This window comes from Dreissena polymorpha, chromosome 13 (genome assembly GCF_020536995.1).
Source record: "Dreissena polymorpha isolate Duluth1 chromosome 13, UMN_Dpol_1.0, whole genome shotgun sequence".
Taxonomy (NCBI): domain Eukaryota; kingdom Metazoa; phylum Mollusca; class Bivalvia; order Myida; family Dreissenidae; genus Dreissena; species Dreissena polymorpha.
The window spans coordinates 25,787,739-25,814,195 of record NC_068367.1 but is presented as its reverse complement, the minus strand read 5'-3'; the positions used below and the strand labels follow the sequence as shown (position 1 = coordinate 25,814,195).

At 36.0% G+C, this 26,457-nt stretch overlaps 2 protein-coding genes across 11 annotated transcripts in view; both read left to right on the top strand.

Moving 5' to 3' along the window:
- Window positions 1–26,457, top strand: part of LOC127854951 (ras-related protein Ral-A-like) — a 226,443-nt gene that overhangs the window by 177,938 nt on the left and 22,048 nt on the right. The window lies entirely within an intron of this gene.
- The window catches only part of LOC127854950 (ras-related protein Ral-A-like), a 42,219-nt gene that overhangs the window by 2,952 nt on the left and 12,810 nt on the right, over window positions 1–26,457 (top strand). Inside the window, exons 2-3 of the mRNA XM_052390150.1 lie at window positions 13,232–13,371; window positions 13,608–13,816. Of these exons, the coding sequence (XP_052246110.1) occupies window positions 13,261–13,371; window positions 13,608–13,816 (320 nt within the window). The 5' untranslated portion in view covers window positions 13,232–13,260. The remainder of the gene's footprint in view (window positions 1–13,231; window positions 13,372–13,607; window positions 13,817–26,457) is intronic.

Here is a 26,457-nt window from a genome sequence, read left to right as displayed (position 1 = left end):
AGCTTCACTACCAAGAGGAGATGTGCATATTATCAGCCATATATGGTTGGATGATTTTTTCAGAGTTATGGCCCATTGAAATTTTCCATTAACTGTACATATAGTGCAATTCTTGTCCAGGCTATTTCTCAGCAACTAATGACCGGAATTCAATGAAACTGTATGGGAAGCTTTACTACCAAGAGGAGATGTGCATATTATCAGCCAGTTCTGGTCGGATGATATTTCACAGAGTTATGGCCCTTTCAAATTTTCCATTATTTGTACATATAGTGCAATTCTTGTCCGGGCTATTTCTCAGCAACTAATGACTGGAATTCAATGAAACTGTATGGGAAGCTTCACTACCAAGAGGAGATGTGCATATTATCAGCCGGTTCTCGTCGGATGATTTTTTTACAGAGTTATGGCCCTTTGAAATTTTCCATTGTACATATTCTTGTCAGAGCTATTTCTCAGCAACTTTTTACAGGAATTCAATGAAACTTAATGGGAAGCTTCACTACCAACAGGAGATGTGCATATTATCAGCCAATTATGGTCGGATGATTTTTCACAGTGTTATGGCCCTTTGAAATTTTCTGTAAACTGTGCATTTAGTGCAATTCGTGTCTGGGCTATCCCCTGCCAAATGTTGTTCTGCAGTTCACGAATTATTGGTGAAATATTCATGAACCAATTTCATGAATAATTCACGAATAGTCAGTGAACAGGAAATGAGCCATGTCAGTGAAATGTTCTTGAAATTTTAGTTCATGAACTGTTCATGAACACTAATGGTATGAAGTGTTCATGAAATATTCTTGAAACTTAATGGCATGAAGTGTTCATAAACTATTATTGAACCCTTATGGCATGAAGTGTTCATGAACTGTTCTTGAACCCTAATGGCATTAAGTGTTCATGAACAATTTGTGAACCCTAATGTCATGAAGTGTTCTTGAACTATTCATGAACAACAAAAAAAATGAAAAATTCTTCAGGGTTTGCTGTTCATGAACATTTCATGAACATTTTTATTCTATTTTTCAATGGGGCCTAAATTAAAATTGAGTTTGTTTGCCCTTTACCGACCGACCCACTTTTTACCCCCCGACTCAAAAAATTTTATTGCGATTTCTGAAAACGTATTTTTTTATTTTTGTTTTTTTCGCCGATCATAAAAGAGCAGACTGCAATATTTATTCATGCGCGTATTTATATCCCTGTCCATTATTATCGCCCCTGATCGATCTACAGTACAGGCGACGTGTACTTTATTTTCCCGATGGGTGACATTTTGCGGGGGGCGGACGCGCTACTGACCGCGGTGTTCGGGAACACCCTAAATCGCCGCGATTGCACGCTATCGTTAACGGGAACACCCGTGATCACCGCGATGCTGCGCAGCCACCGTAAACACCTGTCTGTGAGGGTCATTCACACGTTTTAAATGTACATCTACATGTACAAAATAAAATCATATACTTCATGTACATGTAGATATTATGTGCACATTTATGCGTACTTAAACTTGGGCAGTACGTTAAGTTGGAAACTAAAACTAAGCGTTTAGATGATCAATACGATTAACTTTTATGGTGTAAATCAATGCAATTGCCCTTTTTGTTTTCACAAAATTGGGTTTCATTTCTCCCGATTTCCAGAAAATGACTTGAACATTTTGCATGAAATCTAAATATAGCGTGTTACAGCGTGTTTGATTTTTATTTTATTCATATGAAATGTCAATTCCAAATCATTCACGAGCTACCCCGGTACTTGAGAAGAAATTTACTACGAAACTTTAAATCGAAATTAAAAGATCCCAATGTTGTCTGCGCTACGAAGATTTTGTGTAAAAAATAAATACACCGACGCCAATTTTCGCGCGCTTTTTATGGTTCAGAACAAAGAAAATGAAAATATCATGGGCATATATACATGTATTTATTTGTGGCTACAATTTGTAACAGAACATGAACTCTACACAATGCGCGCACTAGGCGTCAGGTGATTTACGAATGCTGGAATACACCTGTTCTGATTGGGCGCTTATTTCATCAAATCTTTAAAAAGAAAAATATGCCGAAATTCATTTGATAGTTTAGAAATATGGCGAACGTTTGTGATTTTTGTATTTCTATCACACTTTTATCGTCAACATTGACCAGAATTTGAATGAAATCGGAAATCTCGGGATTATCGGGCAATGGAAAGAGACGGGAATTTTTGCATGTATGCAGTAATCGATTTTGATTGTTCGTAATCGTTGTTAATTTTTTAGACACCAAATGACACCTTTAACATTCAAACGCACGGTAGATTCTTTCTGCAAATTGGTACCGACCTATGTTTATGTTTAATTATTTTATTTCTAGCGAACACGATGAACACCGCGGTAGATATTATGGGTCCGCGGTGATTCGCTGTGTCCACCTTATGGAAAACAGCCCCCGCGAATATTTGATCTGAACACCCATCGCGGGGGTCGTTTGGTAAGCGAACACCGTAAAATGAACACCGCAACTAGTGGCGTTTGTCAAAGTACACGTTGCCTGTACTGTAGGTCGCTCCGATGGTTGGAATTTCATATGCCCCAGAATGGACAGTAATGCAAGCGTCTATAACCAGAATGGCGATCGGCGGTGTTCGTGAAAATGGCCGAACGACATCATACTTAACTATTGGTTCGCGAAAGTAGTCAAACATATACGAGTTAATGTTGGTTGTACACATGTTGTTAACGTGATCCAAGATGGCGGACAATGGAAAGAAATAACGATGCTCAGCGAGGACAAATGACTATCGAATTTACGATGGACATCATATAATTAGTATGGATTAATGAAAAGAGCGTGTCATTCTACGATGGAGCATACGTTTTAGATACAAATAAAACTCTTTTTTTTTATGAAATGTATGAACTGAATGTCACAGAACAAGTGTTTGAAAATTGGAATGCAGTCTACTCGCAAAGAAAAATACATCTAACAGTTACAGGATTATTGTTCGAAAATGCAAAATAAAAGACAAACATGATTTGATTTATATGCAAGTGGATCTGTGTTTAATCAGATTCATGTGCATATTCTGCTTTATTATGTTTGCCACACTAAACAGTTTACTGTATTGGCATATTAGTGAAATGGATATGTAAAGGTAAACTTATTTAATATATTAATGTCTCTTAGCTAAATACATCGACAACACTCAAGTATATATGTTTAAAGCATTAATATATCCACTAACTGAAACTAACACCCTTAATTTATTTCCCCAAATCAAGTTTTCATGCTTATGTTAGTTGCAATAATACAACTCCCAGCTATTGACCCTCTGAGCTGTACGTATGTACTCATAAAAGCTCAGAGCATTCAAGAAGAAATAATGCTTATGTTCAGTTTGCCCTTTTATGAATTTACTTTGCCATGCCGAGACTATGCACTAACCGGTCAAACACTTAAAATTGAGGCCTGTAAAAATTTCAACTGGCCTGTGAATTGTTTCTCCTGGTAGGCAAGTCGGGCCTGTAAAATGTGACGGTCTTTCGCCATGTCTGAATTTTTCCATTAAAGGCTTTGGGCTGTCTTTCTACACTCCTTCAATGCTCAGGGTTTTTTTACTAAGAAAGTGACGCCGATATTCGGCGTCTTCCCCTACCAGAATTTTTCCCTTAAAAATACCATTTCCCCTCCAAAAATATAATTTTTCACCAAAATATAATATTTTACCCTCAAAGAAATGTTTTTTTCTTTCTTTTGGGAAGTCGACACTTATCCAATTTGTACCATGTACAACGATCTCGCTCTCTCCCGACGAACACTCAAATCTAGGAATCCCAGTGATTCTAAATATAGCTCTTAAATTACGTCATGGAAACCGGGCAACTAATCGTATTAATCATGTGACTATTTTACTGGATTCTGGTCTTGCGCGAGAAGGGTTTTTTCGTCCATTAATTACCGGAAACCAGTTGAATTTTCATCCGGGTTATGTGAAAGCCAAGATATAAACCTTAAAACAGAAAAAAGTCTCACAATTGGCGTTCATCACGAACAAAATAAAATGTCGGACTCGGAAACTATTAATTGCGTTGACGCATTTTTAAAAAATGAATCATCAAAAACCGTTGAAACCCAGCAGGATTGGAAGGTACATGTAATCAGCATGGATTAATACTGTCGGATTAATGTGAAAGTGAAAGTAGACAATCGGCAGCTGCCGCACCTTTCCCTTCCAATACTGTAGCAGATCTAGATCGTCTACCCATTCATCATGAAATTGAAATCACAATATTGACATCATTCCCCGGCCCCAGTTGAAAACATTTCCCATTATTAGATCTACCCCTGCAGTTTTATTTAGGACTTTGACTTTAATATCATACTTGTTCATGTGTTTTAGAACAAAAAGGTCAGAGACATGCCTCTTTTTCTAAAAAAAACCCTGAAGTTTGTAGGTGAGTCATAGACATTGAAATGAACAGTTTTTTTTCCCCCCAAATATGTCTCTTTCGCGCTCTATTTTCCCCTTTTACCCAGCGTCCAGCGTCTTCCCCTTTTTCTAAAAAAAAACCCTGAATTATGCTTGTTGCATGCTAATTAAGCCCAATTTAAGGGAAAGGTTTAAGTTAAAAATAAAAGCTGTCTGGCTGTTAAATAATTACAAATGCATTTAAGAAATTAACATCATATAGTGAACAAATATTTGATGTAATAACACACAAGCATGCATTTGATATTAATATATGCAAGAAACAGCAAACAAGATAATGTTAAGCTACATAGGGCTTCTTACACTGCAACAGTGCTTTAATAACAGTGTTTTAAATATTCATAGACAATTAGTGTATTAAAAATATAATTTCTCAAATAAAATAAAATAATTTTCCTACCTACCTACCCACCTGTAAAATTTAGGGTCGGTAAAGGGCAAACCAACAATATTTTAATTGTGGCCTGGCTCATTTCCTGTTCACGGACTGTCAGTGAATAGTTCATGAACCATATTCTTCATGAGTTCATGAACTAAGGTCAAACAAAGGTTATTATTATTAGTGTAAGCAAACATGAGAGACTACAAACAATGTCATCAGCCACAGACTGCCAGGCATAGCACAGAGGCTAGTTTTCAAATATTTTGTCCATGTCTTCAACACACTGCCATTTCCTTTTCTGGAGCATTTTTGAGAATATTTGTAAATTTGTTGCTTTTTATATATTATATCTCAGTAATTTGCTAAAAGTACAAAATATCATTGACTCTCCTGTGTTATTATTATGACTCATACAAATTTTATTTTGATTCTTGAAAATTTGGTCATTGACTCATGAGATTTGAGGTCTAATTTTGGAAAGCCCTGGCTACTTTCCGAAACCCATACCATTCTACAAACGTTGCTTATGTCCGCCATCTATAAATTCTCTTTTAGCAAAGTTAAGTACTGCAATATCATATTTCAAAACAATATGTCAACCGAATTATATATTGATTGCGTATTTGCTAGGTTACTTATTTCTGTTTTTCATTTTTTGCAGTCAAACAAAATGCATATTTTATTTCACATGCAAAATATGTATCACGACATGTTTTCGGACAGTCGTTTTCGGATACGGTGTGATTCGTCGATTTTAATTTATTTTTAACGTTCTTTATACCATTTTTATAGAATGACGAATACACATGCGGTGTTACAGATGGTCTGATTAATACAATTTCGCATTGTAGTCACAAGAAATTGCACATATAAAGACAATAAAAATAACAATAAGCTAGCTAGGGCTTGATGGCCTATGCCCTCTATTTCCTTTATCTTACGGTCTCAGACTCTCTGCTTAATTTTCCGGATTTCGAATTTGGGACAATTTTTGACACCCCTGATATATATTATCTTAGTACCAGTGCGAGTGTTTTTTTCGTATTGATTTCACTATGCTGAGCCTCACAATGTTGGTCACAATTGATGTTTACATTTATTGTGTCTTTTATTGACTGGAATACAAATGTATAAGAAATTAATGTTTAGATGTTTGTTAATTTGTTGCTTTTCATATATTATATGTTAGTAATTTGCTTTAAGTACAAAAGATCATTGACTCTCTTGCATTATTATTATGACTCATACAAATTTGATTTTGACTCTTGAAAATATGGTCCCAAGAGTCATTGACTCTTGATTTTTGAGGTCTAAGGAAAGCCCTGCCTATTGATTTTCAGGTCACTAGGTCAAAGGTCAAGGTCACAGTGACTCAAAATAGTAAAATGGTTTCCGGATGATAACTCAAGAATGCTTAGGTCTAGGATCATGAAACTTCATAGGTACATTGATCATGACTGGCAGATGACCCCTATTGATTTTCAGGTCACTAGGTCAAAGGTCAAGAGCACAGTGACTCGAAATAGTAAAATGGTTTCCGGATGATAACTCAAGAATGCTTATGCCTAGGATCATGAAACTTCATAGGTACATTGATCATGACTGGCAGATGACCCCTATTGATTTTCAGGTCAAATGGTCAAAGGTCAAGGTCAAAGTAACTCGAAACAGTAAAATGGTTTCCGGATGATAACTCAAGAATGCTTAAGCCTAGGATCATGAAACTTCATAGGAACATTGGTCATGACTGGCAGATGACCCCTATTGATTTTCAGGTCACTAGGTCAAAGGTCAAGGTTACAGTGACAAAAAACGTATTTACTCAATGGCTGCCACTACAACTGACAGCCCATATGGGGGGGCATGCATGTTTTTACAAACAGCCCTTGTTTTATGAAGTTATGGGCCTTGGACTAAGAAATTTTCTTTACACTCACAGTTTTCCGAACTGTTTTGTTAAATGCTTGCAAATATTTACCTTATTTTGGGTGTGTTCGTCTATCAACATATCTAGCGTGAGGTTTGTTTTGGTCCATGTTTTTTCATGAAGTGACGGGCCTTGGACTTAGAAACTTTCTCTATAATAACTGTTTTCTGGAGGTTTTTTTTTTATACGTTTTCAGATATTGAGCTGATTTTCTCTAAAAAATCACTTTTCCACCACTGTTTGCAAAACACTTTAAGATATTTACCTAATTAAAGGTGTGTGAGTCAACCAGGTTCAGGGAATTTTTTTTGTCCTATTGGGAAAAGTACCCGTACCGCTCCGATTGGGAAAAATTGAGTCGTGAAAACCTCAAAATTGGGAAACATTGAGTCGTGAAAACCTTGAAATTGGGAAAAATGCGTTGTGAAATGTTCAAATTCAGAAATTAGTGTATTTAATTTTTACTAACAAATACCTTAAAATTGGGAATAACTGATGTCAAGTTGTTAATATTATATTTACTAAGGTTCTAGCCATAGAGCTGCATAAATAAATTAATTAAAGTTCATTTAAAAAAAATAATTTAACCTTCATTTGGGAAATATGTAATTTTTCCCAGATTGGGAAAGTGCTGTTTTCCGGTACTTTACAAAGAAGGAAAAAAATGGCTGAGGATGACTATCAGATCAAGTTTGAGTTTGTTTTTTATGCATGTTGACAGCATTTTTTTTCCTTCTTTATAAAGTATCGGAAAACGACACTTTCCAAATCAGAAAAAAAAACCTACATATTTCCAAAGTGCTGTACAAAAAAATCCAAATTAAAGGTTTCCAAAACAAATATAATATTTTTTTTTTTTTTTTTTATGCAACATTAAGTTAGTTTAACTATGCAGCTCTATGACTTGAACCAAAGTTAATATAATATTGACAACTTGACACCAGTAAGTTATAAATTTTAAAGTATTTGTGAGCAAAAATCAAATATACCAATTTCCCAAAGTCCCAATTATAGGGTTTTTCGCCCAATTTTCTCCAAGTGAGCAAAAAAATGGCTGGTTGAGTTGTGAGACAGACATGGAATGAGGGGGGGGTGGGCATCTGTGTGCTATAGACATTTATCTTGTTTTCACATATATATATAAAAAACAAAATCAACATCATCCGTGGTCAATATATGATAAAAAAAATCTACACAAAAGAAGTCAGTATTCCTTTTCTGTATTGATTTTAGTCCAAATAAATTCTGAAATTGTTTTATGATGGCAATATTTAAAATGGGTAAGTTAACAGCATAATCATTAAATGAACATTTAATATTAATGCCATAATTGTAGCCTGTTTGAAGTACAACTATTTTTGAACATTTAAAACCCATTGAAACGTCTTATAATTAATATGGCATGTGAAAAGCAAAAAATTGAAAAGCTCATTTACAACTTATATCAACCATTACACTCCTCAAATAATCCCCTGATTGAATATCTGCCCATTCATGCATGGCATCAGGGTCTTCCCCAGGCCATTTAAGCGCCCCTTGCCGGGGCGCTTGAATTTCGAAATCAGAGTCCCCGGGGCGCTTGAAATTTTCCGATCAGTGTATTCTTCAGTAAAAGAAAGTGGAGATTGTCCAAAAAAATCAAGGTTTCCCTATCAGTGTATCAATATTCCCTGTTTTAAAAGAGCACTCGGTACCTACTTTCACAAGTAATCGCCATAAACACCACATGGGGTAATGGATAATCCACTGATAAGAGAATAGCATGACGCGCGTATCGATTATTCTAACATTACACGGTCATTTAAATGCTGACAAGGATGTATCTGGTAACTTTCCAGTCGTCAAACTGTGAAGTTCATCGTCCAATCGGTTACGCAAATGCTTATGGGGGCGGGGTTAACTATCGACCATTATTTTTGATTGACGTCGGGCATGAAATAAGAGTTTATCGCAGCTTGATTAGCAAATAGTTGTACCATTTGAGTAATATAAAACCGGTAATTAGTACAGTGCACAACATTAAAGACGGTTTCGGGCATCATCATCACACCTTTTTACTGTAAACAAGTGTTACCTATGACTCATAATTAATACGAGAAATTAATTGCAAGCGGTAAACAATTAATTATTATAGCGGTTACAATTATGTGATAACAATTTATTTAATTCCAGAACATGTATATTTCAACATGTCCATTTATTCACCTCGTTTTTTTGACATTTATTCGACACGTAATGCGTTTTAACAAATTTTCGTTGAATTAATTACGCACACTTGTAAATGTTTCGTCCGATAATCGATAGTTAGAAGACTGATGATGGCAACCGGCCGTGATCCTCGTGGACAACGTGAATTTCATGCATAATTCCGTCAAAACATTTATTCGACTCGTAAAGTGTGTAAACAAATTATCGTTGAATTTATAACGCAACGGTTAATATTTGTTGAAATCTCAAATGGGAATAATTAAATTTGTAATCCGAAACCCATTACCGTAAGTCGATGTTAACGCGTTTTTAATCCGAAACACACTTCCGAATGTAAATGTTACCGCAACGTTAAATATTTTTGCTTCAAATAAGCAGTGCAAATTTATTTTGTGTCGAATCTTTTTCTCAATTAAAAAGAGCGCGAAAATTATGCAGCATGTACAACGTCGCGTCTATTGCATACAAATGACGTGTATTGAGCGTTTTAACAAGCACACAACAGGTCAGGGGATTGACGCATATTCAGAGGCAATATTTCATCAAATCTATAAATAGTCACTTAAAAAATGGCAAGGTTTGTGTTAAAGAAATAACTGAAAGCTTTTATCGTAAATATTTACCAGAAAGAGATTGATAAAAACGGAATAAACGGGATTATCGGGTAATAAATAGAAACTTGAAAAATAGTAAGTATACAGTAATAGAGTCGGGTTGAAACGGATGTATTGGGGAATCGTTCGAGTCGGGATTTTACTATTTGTGCGGAAAAGTTTTAAAACAATTAAACAATAAAAAAAAATATTTTTAAATGACTGGGGGATTTTTTTGAAGAGTCATAGTGCACCAAATGACGTCTTTTGACGCTGTTTTTCTTTGAGTTATAACGCACCACAGAACGTGAATTGACACGTTAAATGAAAAAAAAATCAACGTCAGGAGGGGACACCCCTCCCGGACCCACCCCCGGGCCGCCTGAACAAATTCCTGGGGAAGGCACTGCATGGCATCAGTTATTTCTTATATCATTGACTTTAATACAGTACAGCCAACGCGGAACAAAAGTATTTCGCGATCCGCGGCGGCAAGGCGAAACGAGTCGATGCGGCGTCAGTCAATGAAGCCGCGTCAGTATGCGGCGGCAAGTCGCATTTCGCAGCAAAGCTTTGCATCTGTCCGCCGAGGCATGCCGCGATCCGCGACATGATGCCGAGTCGATGCGCATCATGAAATAAAAAATATTTTAAAAATTATTAGTTGCATGTACAGTACAGCCAAAGCGGAACAAACGTATTTCGCGATCCGCGGCGGCAAGGCGAAACGAGTCGATGCCGCGTCAGTCGTTGAAGCAGCGTCAGTATGCGGCGGCAAGTCGCATTTCGCCGCGAAACTTCGCATCTGTCCGCCGAGGCATGCCGCGGTCCGCGACATGATGCCGAGTCGATGCGATCATGAAATTTTTTTTTTTTAATTATTAGTTACATGCAGTTAACAAATTTTGAAAGAACAATTATAATAATAATTTAAATCATAATAAATTTATTGTGCGCGGATTGTATTAGCATATACATGTAAGCATAGTTAATGTGTCTGGCCAATTATTAAGTTTGTTTTCGCCCGTAGCGTATGTATTTCACACATAAACAAGGTCACGTTATTATGTTTTCGCACATACAAGTGGTCAAGGCTCCAGCATATGGTGGATTTATAAATTAATTGCATGTTGATTCCGCTATTATATTTTAGCTGAGAAAATTAGCAGTTTGAAGCCACATCAATAATCAAGACGGTGACGACGTATTTGTAGTTTTGTTAATTATCAGCTTATTATAACTATTGTTTGAATATGCGTATATAAACACGTTTTATTTTGTTCATATTATACAGTTAATATCGCTACTAATTACCCGATAATCCCGTTTATTCCAGTTTAAAAGCAAATGCTGGTAAATATTTACGATACACAAACATTCTCGATATTTCCTTAAGTATCAAATACATTTTGGCATTTGTTACTATTTATAGAGATGATGAAATAACGTCTAATCGGGGCGTTTTTTTTCTCCACTGAACACGCGATTTACGCATGACGTGATGTTCATGTATTTATACAACACAAAATACACCCAAACTTTCCAAACGACGTTCTACATGTCTGCATAATTTTCGCGCGCTTTTTATGAAACAAAGGATATTTTAGCACTGTTTATTTGACGCTAGAATTTGCCAAAGGACGCGTTAGCATTAAAATTCGGAAGTGTGTTTCGGATTACAAATTTAATAATGATAATCGAACGAAACATAAACAGTTGCGCGTAATTAATTCTACGCTACACATACATGTATGTACATGTAGGTGGATATCTTTTCACTCGATCCGCCGCGTACGTATGCGGCGGATTTACTCCGCAAAAGTACGCATGGTTAATACAGACTCGGCGTCGTTGCGCGGATCGATGCCAAGTGCCACGGCGATACGCCGCGTGAACACACGATTCGGCCGCCGCGGACTAATAATCTGGCCGTGGCGTAGCCGCGGATTATGTTTGTGCCGCTTTGGCTGTACTGTAGTTAACAAATTTTGAAAGAACAATTATAATTATAATTGAAATCATAATAAATTTATTGTGGGCGGATTGTATTAGCATATACATGTAAGAATAGTTAATGTGTCTGGCCAATTAAGTTTGTTTCCCGCTCGTAGTGTATGTATTTCACACATACACAAGGTCATGTAATTATGTTTTCGCACATACAAGTAGTCAAGGCTCCAGCATATGGTGGATTTATAAATTAATTGCATGTTGATTTTGCTATTATATTTAAGCTGAGAAAATTAGCAGTTTGAAGCCACATCAATAATGAAGACAGTGAAGATGTATTTGTTGTTTTGTTGATTATTAGCTTATTATAGCTATTGTTTGAATATGCTTATATAAATATGTTTTATTTTGTTCATATTATACAGTTAATATCGCTACTAATTACCCGATAATCCCGTATATTCCAGTTTTAAAGCAAATGCTGGTAAATATTTACGATACATAAACATTCTCCATATTTCCTGAAGTATCAAAAACATTTTGGCATTTGTTACTATTTAAAGAGATGATGAAATAACGTCTAATAGGGGCGGGTTTTTTTCCACTGAACACACGATTTACGCCTGACGTGATGTTAATGTATTTATACAACAGAAAATACACCCACACTTTCCAAACGACGTTCTACATGTCTGCATAATTTTCGTACACTTTTTATGAAACAAAGGATATTTTAGCATTGTTTATTTGACGCTAGAATTTGCCAAAGGTCACGTTAGCATTAAAATTCGGAAGTGCGTTTTTGATTACAAATTTATCATGATAATTTGATAATCGAACGAAACATTAACAGTTGCGCGTAATTAATTCAACGATAATTTGTTAAAGCGCATTACGTGCCATTTCGCTTAATAAAAAGTGAAAATAATAATTATGAAACCAAGGTAAATCTTAGTTTCTACGCTACACATACATGTATGTACATGTAGGTGGATATCTTTTTACTCGATCCGCCGCGTACGTATGCGGGGGATTTACTCTACGAAAGTACGCGAGGTAAATACAGACTCGGCGTAGTTGCGCGGATCGATGCCGAGTGCCATGGCGATATGCCGTGTGAACACATGATTCGGCCGCCGCGTACTAATAATCTGGCTGTGGCGTAGCAGCAGATTATGTTTGTGTTGCGTTGGCTGTACTGTAGGTTTTATTTAACCCTTTCAGTGCGGGAACCGAATTTTAAAGGCCTTTGCAAACAGTTTGGATCCAGATGAGACGCCACAGAACGTGGCGTCTCATCTGGATCCAAACTGTTTGCTATTCTGATAGTATTCTTTGAAAAAAAATGAAGAAAATGCTTATTTTACAAATTCAGCAGACGACATTTTAGCAGACGACAAATTTCCCAGCATGCAAAGAGTTAAAGGTCTAAAGACCAGTGTCCAACACTCACAATGCAAGATTAAAATATTCTGTTGTTCGATTGAATAAATCAGGAGTGCTGGCGAAATGAAAATATTTTAATTGATTATTCCTGTTTCAATCTGATCACAGGCAAGTGGAAAGCGCAAAATAACAAATGTGTAGGTATTTGTAGGATGTACATTTTTATGGAATCTTTGGTTTAAAGGAGGTACAGGTATTAAATTCTGTTTTCTCGGAGGGAGGCTGAAATGTTTTCGTTGAATTTTTCAGCATTTTGTGATCCCAAACTCTCACCGAGCATGGCATCGAAGGCTAAGGCGTCGCAGCCCGCTGTGATACACAAGGTGATCATGGTCGGTAGTGGTGGTGTCGGCAAGTCGGCGCTCACCCTGCAGTTTATGTACGAGGAGGTGAGATGCAGTGTTTGTTTTCAACATTAACCCATTTATGCCTAGTGGACTCTCCCATCCTTCTCAATTGGATCAATTTATTTCCAAAATTAGGGATGTCGGCCAAATCTTGAGCCCAAATTTTGAAAAAATCCCACTGAAAAATGCGTCATGATACTTTTTGAGATTGACAATTAGGCCGAATTTCGAGCCCAACTTAAAAAAAAATCCCACAAATAAGCGCGTCATATTTTCAGTTTGTTGAGGACTACGAGCCGACCAAGGCGGACTCCTACAGGAAGAAGGTGGTCCTGGATGGGGAGGAGGTCCAGATTGACATCCTGGACACGGCGGGGCAGGAGGATTACGCCGCCATACGGGACAACTACTTCCGCAGCGGCGAGGGCTTCCTCTGCGTGTTCTCCATCACGGAGCAGGAGTCGTTCCAGGCTACAGCTGAATTCAGGTTGGTCATGAACGAAGTTTGCATGAACCCTGTGGTTTTTCACCATTTTTGGAATTGGTCTGAGTCTCTGTGGATTAGGAAAAATTGCCTTGTTTTGACTAAAATTGGGGAAAAAAGTGTTTTGTTTGTTTGCTCACAAATACTTAAAAATTGAGAATAAAAGTAATTAAAATATAACTTTGACTACGGTGCAACTTAAAGATCTTAATAAGAGATGAACTAGATGTTGAGACATATATAAGTATACAAATATATATAATATTTTATAGAAAATCTTTTTAGAATGTGTAGGTCCCATTTGGTAAAAATATATACATTTTTCCATTGGAAATGGGTCCCCTACAGGACCCTAATTTGAACAAAAAAAACACTGGTAAGGGATAGAATTTCGTGTTTGCCCTTTTGCCTGGGGCTAGTAGATTAAGGCCCATACAAGTCAATGTCAAACGTTGATAATCCAACTGGGAACTTCAAAAGCTTGAATATAAAAAAAATTGCTCACAGTTTATCACATTATTGTATAAAGAATGCAGATTTAGGCGCATCAATGGCATGATGGATTATGTCATGGCAGCCATGTCATCTTGCCTGATTTTGTTTTCTTAAAAGTAATCTCAGATACTTAATAGATATTGGCAGCTATACTCACAATTAGCCCCAACTTTCATGACTGTAGGAAGTAGATTATGTGTGAGTGCTGGGGCCCACTCCGGGTCCACACATAATTCAGCCTCTGGTTTGAAAAGGATCTCACGAACTTCGAAATACACGCAGTCTAGAAAAATATCTATCATAAAACGTGGAAATTTCTTCTCATATTTGTCTATTTCGTGGGATTCTATGAAGAATTAGTTGTAGCAAAGTGGAAACTTTCAAATGTCAGATGTTAACCTGCAAGTTTTGTTTGATGTTGATGTAATATATAAACTTCAAAAATTGCAAACAATATTCTATCAGTTTAATGCTGTAAAAAGCTGTCCAGATTTTAAATACAGCAGAACTTAATAATGTTTCATGTAGATGTAATGTTTAACCCATTTATGCCTAGTGGATTCTCCCATCCTTCTAAATTGGATCAATTTATTTCCAAAATTAGGTAAGTCTATTATATTTATTTCTATATTTAGGATATTTCTTACATAAATTCCTTTAAGCGAACAGCGCAGACCCTGATGAGACACATCATCATGCAGCGTCTCATCTGGGTCTACGCTGTTTACCAAGGCCTTTTTTCTAGACGCTAGGCATAAATGGGTTAAACTTCAAGAATTGCAAACAATATCCATCCATGTAATGCTGTTAAGATTCTAAACACGGCAGAGTGGAATAGAATAACGTAATGAAAATCAAATCATCATCAGGTACAAAGGCAGTTTGTCTTCTCTTATAGACCTCTGCTTGCTGCATTCACATGGAAACCTGCATTTTGAAACTGAGATACATAATTATGTTCATTCTTAGAGGCAATAAATTGTATCTTAATGTGGCCTGTAGATTCTCTGCCTGTAGAATCTAGGGTTTTGAAGAGGAATATTATTGTGAAATATGTTTGCAATTTTTTTGGTATAACAACCCGTTTTGAGCAGATTTTATTAGCAATGTTTTGCCTGTAGAGTGAGAATCATTGATTACAGCTGATAAGCCTAATTGGCTTTTAGTCTAAAGGTACATGTCTGTCTGGTCTGTTATTCTGTATATGCCTGGTTCTGTTAGAACATGTTTAAATGGTAATTTAACACATTGTAAGGAAAAAAAGAGTGGCCTATTTATTTAAAAGCATTTTTGTGAAGAAATTGTAAATTTTGTTTTGTTCATTTTGATAATTGATTAGTAATTGTTTCCGCCTTGGATGTTGACCAGTATTTGTGCTCATGGTGTTGCATTTGTATCCATCTTGCCATTTGATAAGTGTTTATGTCAGGTTTTGTAAATTGACTAGTGTTTATTCCAACCTTATTGATTAATGACTAGCAACATATAACATATATTTATAGGATAGTATATATGTCTGTCTCATTAATTAACTTCGACTTGTCTTTGACGCGCAACATCAACATCATACTAGTGTAGGTAGTAAATTGAAATTCACACATGTTTTCAAGGTCATTGTTTAAAGTCTATGATCAAGTTCCATAAATCTAACCTGCACTTTAGCAGAATTATGCCTCTTTTTATGCCCCCAGATCGAAAGATCAGGGGTATATTGTTTTTGGCCTGTCTGTCATTGTATGTGTCCGTGTGTGTGTGTGTGTGTGTTCCAAAACTTTAACCAAAACTTTAACCTTTTTCATAACTTTTGCAATATTGAACATAGCAACTTGATATTTGGCATGCATGTGTATCTCATGGAGCTGCACATTTTGAGTGGTGAAAGGTCAAGGTCATCCTTCAAGGTCAAAGGTAAAAAAAAATATTCAAAAACTTTACCAAAACTTTAACCTTTTTCATAACTTTTGCAATATTGAATGTAGCAACTTGATATTTGGCATGCATGTGTATCTCATGGAGCTGCACATTTTGATTGGTGAAAGGTCAAGGTCATCCTTCAAGGTCAAAGGTAAAAAAAATCAAAGCGGCGCATTAGAGGGCATTGTGTTTCTGACAAACACATCTCTTGTTGTACTAAGAAATTGTTTAAAGTGAAAGTGCAACATATGCATATCACTGTTTTTACTACAGGTATTCCATCAAAGCTTCAAACATATCTTCGGGATCATCCTGAGAGGTCACTGACCACGGTACATGACTCTGACCTGCAATTTAGCAGAATAATGCCCCTTTTTTTACTCTGACCTGCAATTAAGCAGAATGATGCCTCTATTTTGACTCTGACCTGCAATTTAGCAGAATAATGCCCCTTTTTTACTCTGACCTGCAATTTAGGAAAATAATGCCCCTTTTTGACTCTGACCACGGTCCATGACTCTGACCTGCAATTTAGCAGAATAATGCCCCTTTTTATACTCTGACCTGCAATTAAGCAGAAATGATGCCTCTATTTTGACTTTGAACTGCAATTTAGCAGAATAATGCCCTTTTTTTGACTCTGACCTGCAATTTAGGAAAATAATGTCCCTTGTTGACTCTGACCTGCAATTTAACAGAATAATGTCCCTTATTTGACTCTGGCCTGCAATTTAGCAGAATAATGCCCCTTTTTTTACTCTGGCCTGCAATTTAGCAGAATAATGCACCCTATTCTGAATCTGACCTGCAATTTAGCAGAATAATGCCCCCTAATCTGACTCTGACCTGCAATTAAGCAGAATAATGCCCCGATTTTGACTCTGGCCTGCAATTTAGCAGAATAATGCCCCCTATTCTTACTCTGGCCTGCATTTAAGCAGAATAATGCCTCCTATTCTGACTCTGGCCTGCCATTTAGCAGAATAATGCCCCGATTTTGACTCTGACCTGCATTTTAGCAGAATAATGCCCCCTATTCTTACTCTGGCCTGCATTTAAGCAGAATAATGCCCCCTATTCTGAATCTGACCTGCAATTTAGCAGAATAATGCCCCCTATTCTGACTGACCTGCAATTTAGCAGAATAATGCCCCCTTTTCTGACTCTGACCTGCCATTTAGCAGAATAATGCCCCGATTTTGACTCTGACCTGCATTTTAGCAGAATAATGCCCCCTATTTTGACTTTGACCTGCAATTTAGCAGATGCCCCCTATTCTGACTCTGACCTGCCATTTAGCAGAATAATTTGCCTATTTTGACTCTGACCTGCAATCTAGCAGAATAATTCCCCTATTTTGACTCTGACCTGCATTATAGGAGAATAATGACCCCTTTTTATGAAGAAAATGCTGGTAAACATTTGACTTCCTTCAGTTTCTCCTCACTGAAGTATGCAACATGTTGTGCTTAAAAAAATCTGGTTCATGATAATGCCTACAACCTCTCCATCTGTTTATCTAATACAGATATAATAATAAATATAAAACTATACAAATGTGTTCAGGGTCTTTTTGAACATTCACTGATCAATGCTAATAACTGCAATCAGCATTTTAGCCCCCCTTAAACATTAACCACTTAGATACGTATTTTTACGCATTTGAATTCCCTTAGAAAGTTAAATTTAATTGAAGACCTTTCTTATTAGATTCCAATTTTAAAAACTTTAATTCCAACCCTTAGATACTGATGGGCAGCAAACAGCATATTTATGCTGTTTGCACATAGCCATTTTCACTTTGCTTCTGAGTGGGAAAGGGTTTAGTCAAGTTAAGAATTGCATGCAGTGTTTTTTTCACCATTTTGGGGAATCGGGCCAGGTCCCTTTGCATAGGGAAAATCATTGTTTTGACTTAAATTGGGAAATTATTAAAGTTGTTGTACATGTATTGCTAATAAATGCTTCAAAATTGAGAATAAAAGTGTTTTCAATATTTACTTATGTTCAAATTATAGAGCTGGATGGGAGATGGAACTAAATGTTGAGATGTAAAAAAAAAGAATACTTTTTTGAAACCTTCAATTGGCAATGTTTGGTCCCAATTGAAAACAAACAAACTGTTTTCCATTGGGAATGGGGCCCAATACCGGTCTCGAATTTTACAGAATAAAAACACTGGCATCCAAAATGAAATATAGGTTAAGGTCAATTGACCATTTATGGTAACTGCCTTAATTGATCAATGTTTATTAGTCCCCTACCGGTTTCACCGGAGGGGACTTATGGTTTTCGCCCTGTACGTCTGTGAGTCTGTCACACTTTTCTGGATCCTGCGATAACTTTAAAAGTTCTTAATATTTTTTCATGAAACTTGGAACATGGATAGATGGAAATATGGACATTATGCACGTCATTTCATTTTGTTCCTATGTCTAAAATTCTGGTTGCTATGGCAACAAATAGACTAGAAATACTGCTGAAAATGGTGGTTTTCTGGATCCTGCGATAACTTAAAAAGTTCTTAATATTTTTTCACGAAACTTGGAACATGGATAGATGGCAATATGGACATTATTCATGTCATTTCATTTTGTTCCTACGTCAAAATTTTGGTTGCTATGGCAACAACAAAAAAAAAATCTGACAATGGTGGAGCCGGTAGGGGACATATATTGCTTGGCAATAGTCTTGTGTATTGACTGTTTAAATATTGGCCAATTTCTGTGTGCTTGCTATTGTTTAGACTGCTTCATTGCCAACTTTCACATGTTCTAAAAAAGAGCTTTTGAAGGATATTAAATAAAGAACAGTACTGCACGAAAATTTAGATGCAAAGTATCACTTATGTATTTTTTTTGCTTTTAAAAATAAAAATAAATGGAAATTAGAGGTTTTTATTTGAATTTCAGAGAGGGAAACATACTTTTTCTGTATCACTCTGCAGGTTATGTGATATCAATAATGTATTGCTTTTTTTGCCAGAACTTCCAAATAGAAAGTTTTTTTAGATTTATGTGGCAGAAAGAGAAATTTATCAAATTTAATGACTTTCAGAACTGCCTGGCTGTAAAGATAACACAAAAATAACCTGTAATTTTGAAAGCAGATGTTGAAAGTAGTAAGCGCTCATACTTCAAGAACAAATTGTGTCACATTGTTACCAGAGAATCGTTTTATTTAATTGAAATAGCCAAGAATCGGTTTTCTCTTTAAGTAAAAGTCATTTTCATGCCTCTCTGTGAAGGTTTTCAAACTCAAAAGTTGTTAAGAGAAACAAATTTGTAAAGGGCCCTTCATATTGTATATATATTTTTTGAATTTCACTGTAATGAACTTACATGTAACTTGAATAACTCTTAGTTAACTATGTGTTTCATTGTTATATGCCTGTTTAAAACAAACTTGGCGGTAATATGGGAACACCCAAGCTGGCAGGCAGGAAGGGGGAAATATTTGCTTGGAGCATAACTTTGTAGAGCTTGGACAGGAAGGGGGAAATATTAATTTTGCTTGGAGCATAACTTTGTCCATCTTGGCTAACTTTCCTCAAGTGATAAGCATGATGAGACGGAGCTCCATGCCAGAAAAGCAGGTCCCTAGGTCCAAGGTTAAGGTCACAACTCAAGGTCAAAGGTCATGTTCAAGAGCTGGATCCAAGGTCAAGGTCACAATTTCAGGTCAAGGTCAAGTTTTGGCAAGCAATGTCTGAAGAAAACTAAGTATGAACCTTAACTTTGTCCAGCATTGGTGGATGTTCAAATGACCTTGTCTCTTGGTTCAAGGTCAAGGTCTAAATTCAAGATGAAGATCAAAATTTTTTATTCACAATATCTTAAAAAAGTTATCAGCATGATAAGGTCAAATCTCAACTCAAGGTCAAATGTCATGTTCAAGAGCCAGATCTATAGATCCAAGGTCAAGGTCGCAATCCCAGGTGATAGGTCAAGTTTAGGCAAGCAATGTCTACAGCAAACTAAGTCTGAAGCTTTTCTTTGTCCAGCATGGGTGGATTTTCAAATGACCTTGTCTCTTGGTTCAAGGTCAAGGTCAGAATTCAAGGGGAAGATCAAATTTTGGTGTTCATAACACCTTAAAAAAGTTATTATCTTCAACTGTTTTACTAGAGCATTTAAATGGACAACAGTTGTTGAGGTTTGTCGATTTTTTTTTATTCAGCCCTATTTTACAATAAATCACAGTGGTTCATAGTCACGTGTTAATAGTTCTGCTGAAAATGTATTCAGTATGTAGTTTTGGGGTAAACTTGCTAAAAGTACTAAGGTAAATTTGATGAATTTGATAAATTACTCGTGATAAAACATTCTTGCTAGATAAATCGTCTTATAATCTTCATATAAAAATTTGATAGTGTATTGATTGGGTATACGATATGAAACAGATGCCATGAAGTTGGGGGAACTAGGGGGGGGGATGCACAGGTGTATTAATTATCAGATATGTGATTTATCCACCGTACACATGCTTGTAATAATAACAAAAATAATAGCAAAAAAATTATTTTGCATCACATTTGGTGCACACATTTTGCCAGTGTTGCATGTGAGGCTTCAACTAACCATGGGGTATTTATTTTAAAGTTTTGTTGGAATGATTTGATAGTATAAATCATTTATATATATTATTATTAAATGGCATTATTCAGTGAACAATATAGGTTTAGAAACATTTAAACATGCATACACATTATAAAATACGTTGAACAATTATCAAAGATAAAAATATTTCAGATGAATTCATAATTTGTCTTTGAAAATATTATGTTACTGACAAGTCACATAGTATCATTATATTACCATCGCAGATGGATGGGTGTTGAAGTATGAGGAAGATCTGTTGTTATTAATTGAAATACCAGTACATTTAGCAGATCACAAGTTTTTTTTGACAGAGGGGGTAATCAAACAAGATGGCGACATCCATGCCGAGACTGATATTTGATCTATAATCTCGTCTTAACTTGCTGCAAAATTTCTTAGCGGAAAGGCTAATCACTTTCCTACAGGTATGGCTGGAAAGTCAGAGGCATTTAAACAATTAATACAAGAAATAAAGGTTATAAAACGGCGAAAAATTGCTGTCTCTGCATGGATGTCGCCATCTTATTTGTCAAGTGATTTCCCTCTCTGTTTTGAATACTTTTAGGAAATTCATTGAAATCATAAAATGTTGGAAGTCTAAGTATGGTTCTTGTATAGGTATTTTTATGCCCCCCTTCGAAGAAGAGGGGGTATATTGTTTTGCACATGCCGGTCGGTCCGTTGGTCGGTTGGTCTTTCCACCAGATGGTTTCCGGATGATAACTCAAGAACGCTTAGGCCTAGGATAATGAAACTTCAAAGGTACATTGATCATGACTGGCAGATGACCCCTATTGATTTTCAGGTCACTAGGTCAAAGGTCAAGGTCACAGTGACTTGAAAGAGTAAAATGGTTTCCGGATGATAACTCAAGAACGCTTATGCCTAGGATCATGAAACTTCATAGGTACATTGATCATGCCTTGCAGATGACCCCTATTGATTTTCAGGTCACTAGGTCAAAGGTCAAGGTCACGGTGACTCAACACAGAACAATGGTTTCCGGATTATAACTCAAGAACGCTTACACCTAGGATCATGAAACTTCATAGGTACATTGATCATGACTCGCAGATGACCCCTATTGATTTTCAGGTCACTAGGTCCAAGGTCAAGGTCACGGTGAATCGAACCAGTAAAATGGTTTCCGGATGATAACTCAAGAAGGCTTACGCCGAGGATCATGAAACTTCATAGGTCCATTGATCATGACTCGCAGATGACCCCTATTGATTTTCAGGTCACTAGGTCAAAGGTCAAGGTCACGGTGACTCGAACCAGTAAAATGGTTTCCAGATGATAACTCAAGAACGCTTACGCCTAGGATCATGAAACTTCATAGGTACATTGATCATGACTCGCAGATGACCCCTATTGATTTTCATGTCACTAGGTCAAAGGTCAAGGTGACTCGAACCTGTAAACTCAAGAAGGCTTACCCCTAGGATCATGAAACTTCATAGGTACATTGATCATGACTCGCAGATGACTCCTATTGATTTTCAGGTCACTAGGTCAAAGGTCACGGTGACTTGACACAGTAAAATGGTTTCCGGATGATAACTCAAGAAAGTTTACGCCTAGGATCATGAAACTTCATAGGTACATTGATCATGACTTGCAGATGACCCCTATTGATTTTCATGTCACTAGGTCAAAGGTCACGGTGACAAAAAACGTATTCACACAATGGCTGCCACTACAACTGACAGCGCATATGAGGGGCATGCATGTTTTACAAACAGCCCTTGTTACAAAAAAATCTGTCAAACTATTAGCTACTTCCATAATCATTCAATATTTGTAATCAGAAAATACTGGATTCCGTGTAGATATTTTGGTCTATAAACAGTGCCCCAGATAAGCTGCGTATCTGCGTCTTTCACCCTATTAAAATGTTTAAAAACGCAGAGATATACAATATCATGCGTATTGAAAACGCAACCAACTGACTTTTACGCAAATTCCTAAAATTCGATGCGTATGATACAATAGCTTCAATCGAAAATTCTTCGCTCATTTTCGGTATATCCTCTTTGCAATTATTATCGTAATGCGACGTCGCTTTTATTCAGCAAGCGTCTTCTTGAAGGAGCAGGAAACATTTCAAGTTATTCAAACGCTCTGCGGTCTAGATTTTATAGTTAATTACAGCATCTGACCAAATTATTTACGACAAACATGCGTTTTCAATCTGATTTAATCCGTCGCTCATTGTGCATGTATTTGTAAAGCGTCTGTCCTTTCAGTTTCTATAACGATACAAAATAATAATGTCTAAGAGAGGCCGAAAGACGTCCGCGATTGTTTCGCCAAAATATTAATCGATTGCAAACTTTTTTAACAAAGAAAGCAAGTGCAATAAAGTGACAGATCATTCGTGTTATCAAATTTTTAAGTTTAAAGGTTATATTATGGACAGTTTCAAGAATTAAAGATGTTATGAAACATCAGTTTATTAAAATTAATTAAAATAGTTTACAGTTTTATTGAATCAATACAAGTTAGCGTCAATAAAAGTAATCTGAATCTGAATGGATACGTTGAAGTGACCAAGATTGGCTTTTATTAAACGGGCAAAGCAGCAATGATTTTAAGGTATGAATTTTTATAACTCATTTCACCCTATTTCAAGACCGAAATCACCCTATTTTTTAAAATCAATGGGTGAAAACCCTATTTCCCAAATAATTATCTGGGACACTGTATAAATTGCACTTAAGATCAGCTTAAATTATTATTTCTCCTAGAAGCTTTTTGAATACCTGCTCTGGATACAACAGTTTTATGCTCAACTCACAGTGGGAATCTAGTGTTTGGGTTAGTGAACCAATCAGAAGTCATTAACACCAGCTGGTGCTTCCAGGGGTTCTGAAATATGCTGTCCGAGTCGTCAATTTACCCTTCCGGGCAAGCAGTTTTTGAAAGCTGGCTTGTCCGGGGACAAGTAAAATTTCCGTGGTAAAATTTGTTTCGAGAACGAAACTTCAATATTTTTAGAAAATAAAAAACGAAGTTTATATAAATAGCTTATGATTAATCTGCGGACTAGCACACTTTTTTAACTGGAGGTATGTTATTTTCCGATAATAATTATTTAATGTGGTAAACCAGTCCACGAGTATATATAGCAACAGCCACGCATAAGAAAACAATTTTAATCAGGGACCTATGTCCCTGTTTTAATAGAGAAACCAGCACACATGTGTATAGCAACAGCCAATCAAGCATAAGAATTTTAAGATAACACTTTTCGTACATTGCAAATGGCCGCATACATGTTCTAACGACCTGCATTCGATTTTTATATAATAAAACCACTTCAACGTCTAGCCATGACGCTAATCAGACCAATGATAAAATCAGTTCGGCGTCGGAAAAGAAGAGAAAAGCCAAGTATGAATATGATAAACACACGACGCCAAGCGGAAACGAGAATTTTTTGAGTCTTAGCTAATTGATTTTCCTTGGCTTGAAACGTTGCCGATGTGTGTAAATGTAAACTTCGTAAGGAGTTTCCTTTATTAGCGGATAATTATATACTTATAATTAACGGAGATTATTTTATTTCAAGTGAATTGTCTAGTCATGTTGAGATTATTAAATATCCGAGATGGTATCATGTTAGTCGAACTTGTTGATGCTCTCAAATATTAAGCTACTTTTTATATTGGTAATATTTGGAGTTCCAAAGAATTTAGCCCACATAAAAAGTATCTCTAAATTCTTTGCGCGTCTTATAAATAAGACTAGTATCATGTGTGACTTAAACGTGATCTTATTATATGCACATCTTGCTTGTATTTTTTGTTCAATTTTCTAGTTAACTATGTTTATCATTTAAAATAGAAGTTAACAAAAGTGTATGCTTGTATTATTTGATTAATTAGTAATGACCTTTTCCTTTATCTATCTTAAAAGTACGGACAAGTACTTCTTTGGTACGGACAAGTGAATGTGTGGGTCCAACTTGTCCGTGGACAATTAGACTCTTAAAATATTTCAGAACCCCTGCTTCTAAATTTCCAACTTTGTTGGCCGTATGACAAAATAATTATTGAATCATCAGCAAAACCATGAAATCAAAAGAAGAGATCTATATTCAAAGTAGTCATGCTGATTTTGCTTATTACTTATATTATACTTAAAATAATGGCAAAGATTGATGCTGAACCATGGCAGTGATGTTTTGTTTTTATTTTGTACAGCCTGCTGCTTTCTATTGGGAAAAATAGTGAGAAAACCCTTTTTCACTTATTTTGATGCATTTGTAGTCCCATCGAAAGTTAAATTTAATTGAAGACCTTGCTTACTCATTTCAAGTTTAATGGCTTCATTTCCAACCCTTAGATACTGAAGAGCAGCAAACAGCATAAAACCTGAACAGAATGCTAGTTACTCGCAGGCTGTTCTGGTTTCATGCTGTTTGCACATAGCCATTTTTACTTTGCTTCTGAGTGGAAAAGGGATAAACATTGAAATTGAGACAAATGAAGCATTATTTATATGATTATAAATAACAGAATTACAATTGTTTTTAAATGCATGGTTTACTTCATTGTAGATTTTTTATTATAAAGTGCTGCTTTAATATCTTAACAATTGTTACAATCAATATTATGTTTAATTAATATTCTTTCACATACATTTTAAACTTGCAATAATCTATATTTTCTAGAATAAACAATTTAAACATATCCTCTTTCAATATATTGAATTTATATATAATAACACAATAAATTATTTTAAGGAGTAATTTCTCCAAATTTGTGTCGGAAAGACTTCCAAAATTGCAGCTATTGACGTTCAAAGAATACATGCAAGCTATGAAATCATGGGTTCCAGAATGCTTGAACACTTTTGTTTGTCTGATCTGAGGGTATAATACAAACAGAGTTTGTCATAAATCTGTAGCATGTGCTAAAAAGCTCACATGATGGGATGATTGTTTAGAACCTTTTGTATTTTCTGGGTACAGAAACATGGTAAATTCCAGAACATTGTATTTATCTTTTCCCACTCAGATGCAAAGTGAAAATGGCTATGTGCAAACCAGGTTTTATGCTGTTTGCTACACATCTTTATTAGCTCATCTATTTTTTGAAAAAAAATTATGAGCTATTGTCATCACCTTGGCGTCGGCGTTGGCGTCGGCGTCCGGTTAAGTTTTGCGTTTAGGTCCACTTTTCTCAGAAAGTATCAATGCTATTGCATTCAAACTTGGTACACTTACTTACTATCATGAGGGGACTGGGCAGGCAAAGTTAGATAACTCTGGTGTGCATTTTGACAGAATTATGTGCCCTTTTTATACTTAGAAAATTGAAAATTTTGGTTAAGTTTTGCGTTTAGGTCCACTTTTCTCAGAAAGTATCAATGCTATTGCATTCAAACTTGGTACACTTACTTACTATTATGAGGGGACTTGGCAGGCAAAGTTAGATAACTCTGGCGTGCATTTTGACAGAATTATGTGCCCTTTTTACTCTTAGAAAATTGAAAATTTTGGTTAAGTTTTGTGTTAAGTTCCATTTTATTCCTTAAGTATCAAAGCTATTGCTTTCATACTTGCAACACTTACTAACTATCATAAGGGGACTGTGCAGGCAAAGTAATGTATCTCTGACTGGCATT